The 4,639-nt window shown below is 35.2% G+C and overlaps 1 protein-coding gene across 1 annotated transcript; it reads right to left on the reverse strand.

Moving 5' to 3' along the window:
- Positions 1 to 725: 725 nt before the first annotated feature.
- Positions 726 to 1,477, reverse strand: LOC113317881 (basic blue protein-like). The gene is made up of 2 exons (XM_026566001.1): positions 1,244 to 1,477; positions 726 to 1,139 (listed from the first exon to the last, which is right to left on the reverse strand). The coding sequence occupies exons 1-2, from the start codon at positions 1,434 to 1,436 to the stop codon at positions 934 to 936; spliced, it is 399 nt and encodes a 132-aa protein (XP_026421786.1). The 5' UTR covers positions 1,437 to 1,477; the 3' UTR covers positions 726 to 933.
- Between the last annotated feature and the right edge of the window lie 3,162 nt (positions 1,478 to 4,639).

Genomic DNA, 4,639 nt, shown 5'->3' on the forward strand with positions numbered 1-4,639 from the left:
GTATACCCTTATGTCAGTGCCAAAATGTATTTGCTATAAATACTATACAACATACTCAAGTGTAACCACTCAAGATAATAAGGTGAAACCAAACCCTTAATTTATTGGGTCACTAAGAGTTAAAAAGAGAAAATGATTTCTTTAGTTTCAAACATGGTCGGTTGGTTGGAACACTTAGCGATCTTAAAATATGACTTGATAATGAAAATACATTTTTATTCATAAAGAATGAATGCAATTTATTTAGAGTTGCATATTTTTTTTACTTTCCATATAAAAAGATAAAAGTTTGCATTCATTAATTTTATTGTTGTCCAGCCTAGCCCGACTAGAAAATATTTTGCTCGTGGGATATTCAAACATTTTTAATCTAGTAGATATCACAACCGACTATTTAAACATCATTTAGTCAATCTAGTTAATTTGTACAAATTTTTTATAAAAAAAATATTTTTGCAAGTATAATCAATACTAATTATAGGTAAAATGGTTGTGAAATCTGTTAGATCAACATGTCCCGAAGAGTGCGCCAGTAAAATATTTCGCTGTCACACTCATATATAATGGTTGAACATGCTAAGGTTACTTTGTTTTCTTAATATAGCCCGGCTTGCCACCCCCATATAACTAAATGGTCACGGCCTTGGGGGATCGCATGACCCGCCCCAATTTACGCCTCCCAAATAACACGAAAAAGATGGAGGTTTTTCATTTTTGTTTTGGCCCATGGCATACATCCCCAGTTACAAGGACAAACAAAGACCTATAAATCAATAGAAGGAATGAAATTTTCACAATACACTCGTGGAAGCTAATTTGTTATATCTGATTGCCTTCCCATTAAACTAACTTATTGTACCATGCTCACTGTGAAAGGGGAAAATCAGAGTTATTCGGAAATGTGATGCGCGCATCTCTATACCTCGGAAAACACTACTTAGCATGTACTTTGATCTTCATGCCTGCCGTGCAGTGTCCTTCGAAACTACAAATGAAGTAATTCATTCCTTTTTTAAGTGTCAACTTGTCACTTCCTGTCGACATTGCTTTCGCTGATTCCTTTTCCGTTGCCCTGCACTTCTCGTACCCAGCAGCATGAACTCGAACAACATTGTGTGCTCCACGTGTGTACTTAAATTCTGTATATTGAACATAGGTTGATAATTTATTCCAAATTAGAAAGAACTTCATAAGTTAGGTATTATTAATTTGTGGATTAGATAAATAGTGTATAGTTACTTACGAAGCGTATTCCCTGCAGCGAAGGATCTATGAAGAGCCCAAATATTGTATGAACCAGAACGCAAACCCCATCCATGAACCCCACCGACAATATGGTTCCTCGAGGCGTTAACGCTCACAAAGATTGAAGATAAGCCGACGATAAGAAAGAAGAAACTTATAACTGCAGGATTGCTAAACGTTGATGTTTTCATGCCAGTACCCTTTAATTGAATACTTAAAACTACTAATCACAATGAAGATCTAACTCTTAACTTTTATCTCACTCTTTCTTTCTCTCTATACATATATACAAGTGTTTCTGAAGAAACTAGCTATGTATTTTTAGAAAGATTCCAATGGTGTGCATGCATGTGGGGGCGGAGTTGACTTAAAATTGCATTATCCAACCTCCATTATCAATCATTTATAGACTAATTGATTGGTGTAATTTCACTAACTGCGATGAATTAATGCTTCACTGACTCACTGGGGTGGGTTGTACACTTGTAGTCTCTATACTGCGCACATCTGCCTATCTAATTTTACTCCATACTCAATTTGTATTATGTAACGTACGTGGGGACCAGAGTTTGAACTGTTTTGTCTTTTCAGGCGTTTGAAGCTTTCCTTGTCTTTTTCAGACTCTTAACGAACGTAATTAACCTGGTGAAGGTCAGGAGATTAGCACTCAATTATTGGCCGAACTTAAGGGAGGCCTTCTATGTGATGAGAAATCTGCAAGTTATATGTCACAGAAAATGTCCCAAGGTTTTAAAATTGAAATTTCGAATATCACAATTTCATAAAATTGAGGCTACAGTTGATGTAATCAATCAAATTGATCCCAAATTTCAGTAAAATATCATTAACAAAGCAAACCCACAATTCAAAGATTATAAAAATATCCATTATATCGATTGTAATCGATCAATTTCAGTTTCGTTTTCATTAAAAAGAATTAAAAAAAATTCAATTCTCTGTTCCCATATCACTTTCAAGGAATTCCCAAGCCAAAAAAAGATACATCTCCTTCAGTTTGTCATTAAACTACAACAATATAGTACCCATTTAAGTGATTGAGATTTTTAGGGTAGCAAATTTGACAATTAGAGAATCAATTTTTACTGAATAATAAAACAGAGTATACTTTGAGCTCCCGTCTGTGAAGAAGATTATGGGTCGGGTATATCACCTAGAACTGAATGCCCGTTTTGTCCCGACCCGACCTGGCATTTAACAAGACATTTGAATTTTTTTTCTGGACAAGTTTGAGACTGAACCACTTCCATTTTATTCAACGGCAACAAAGCATTGAATAGCAAACAACTGAAACAAAGGACATGTCTTCTTCCGCCTCCCACCGCGTGCGATAATCTAGTTATCCATTTATTTGAATAATTAAATTAATGTTTGAAGAAATGAAGCGAAGCTTACCTGGATTAATTAGTTTTTCTCACTGTTTCCGAGCTCTTTCCAGATTGATATTCAAGATTTAAAAATACGGGCAAGAACATCGCTCATCAATTATATAGATTTGAGAAACTTTGCAATTGCAGTTTCTCAAATCCATATAATCAATGAGCTCTTTTACATCGCTAGTTTGGAAAAAGACATTTTGGGGAACTCACTCATCTTACAAGTAAAAGGTTACAGAAAACAAACATAGCCGGCCAATTAAGGCCATGAAGAAAGGAAGTGCAGTCAAGGTGATGAGCAGTGAGTACATAGTCCTTGTAAGCTGTTTTTGGTGCGAGGGAAAAAATATTCATACATATATTTGGTTGTCCTCGCGGAGAACATATAATCAACTACACGCACCCAGCATGTTGTGGCAACATTTGTATATATGAGGGCTTTAAACTACTCAACCACATAATACGGAGCTAGAAATGCGGCAATTACAGCTTCTCAACTAAGACAACAAATATTTGGTACATATTATATGTTGTCATATCACTGTATGAAAATAGAAAACAAGCCAAGAAGCAGCTAAGGTAAATTTTTTTGTCTCATCGATACATGTACAGATGACTCAACATTTGTACAGTTAAGCTATATTGGACAATTTTTTTTTGCAAGTGGAGCCAGAAATCTTACTTTTTTTTGTAATGCAAAGAAGAATTGTATTTATTGATTTGTGAGAATACATCTTATATTATCTTCTTGTATCCAAGAAGCAATGTCAGGTGGAATGTTCTCCACAAATTCAAAATTGGTACCACTTCTTCTGCACTTCTTAGCTCCTAAGTCTGCGACTCTGTTCTTAGACCTGTTAAATGACTGACAACCAAAACTAACTTGGCTTTGAAATAAATTTTTAATGTCTAGGACTAGTCCTTGATTTAACCAATGGACATAAGAAATATCTTCTTTTATTGACTTGACTAATGATTCATTGTCTGATTCAAAAATGACTTTGGTGAAGTTTTTGGATATTGCCCATTTAACTGCTTCATGCATTGCCAGACATTCCAGTTGCTCCACTTCTTGGCCTTTGATCATTCCTCCATGGTAGTATGTTCCTTTGGCTCCATAACATATCCCTGCAAAATCCCTTGTTATTAGTCCAGTGCTTCCAGTTAAATCATCCTTAAGAAAAGAAGCATCTATATTAATCTTAATGAAATCTGTGTCCGGTGGATCCCAATATTGAGGTAGCACCTGAACAGCGGCAGAATTGTTAGGAACAACTGAGACATTCCTTTTACAACCCTCTAGCAATGACAAAATGCTATTAATACTAAATTTTTTATTTGGAAACTTGCCCTGAAAAACAACAGTGCATCTGTCCTTCCATATTGTCCAGATTGTGATCATAAATAAATAAAGAAAATGCATCTGATCTATAGCTAAGACACCAGTACTAGAGACATTAGTAGAAAACCAACTAATAATCCAGTTAATCAAGTTACCATGCACAATCTTGATATTACTTACATTCACATTAACACCCAGCCAAATAGATCTTGCATAAGGAAAATCAAGAAGCATATGCTCAGCGGTTTCAAAATTAGCATTACAGACACTACAATGCACATCTATACCCTGTTTATACTTAGAAAGCTTGTCCCTAGTAGGGACAATGTTCTTGAGACACTTCCAAATAAAAAGTTTAACCTTATGAGGAACTTTACATTCCCAAAGAGATTTCCAGACCTGACTACTTACTATCTGAGATCCAAAGTTATCATCAGAGTGACTGCTAAGTACTTTGTAAGCACTCTTAACAATAAAATTTCCTTTCCTGTCATGAATCCAATTAAGATTATCATTCCCACAACTAGGAATGTGCATAGCAGTAATTTTATTGGCTATACTCATGTCAAAAGTGTTCTGAACAAGCTGAACATTCCAAGTTCTAGTACCTGGCAAAAATAACTCATGGACATAAATAAGAGTAGAATAAGGATTAGAA

The sequence above is a fragment of the Papaver somniferum genome, chromosome 10 (assembly GCF_003573695.1).
Source record: "Papaver somniferum cultivar HN1 chromosome 10, ASM357369v1, whole genome shotgun sequence".
Classification (NCBI taxonomy): domain Eukaryota; kingdom Viridiplantae; phylum Streptophyta; class Magnoliopsida; order Ranunculales; family Papaveraceae; genus Papaver; species Papaver somniferum.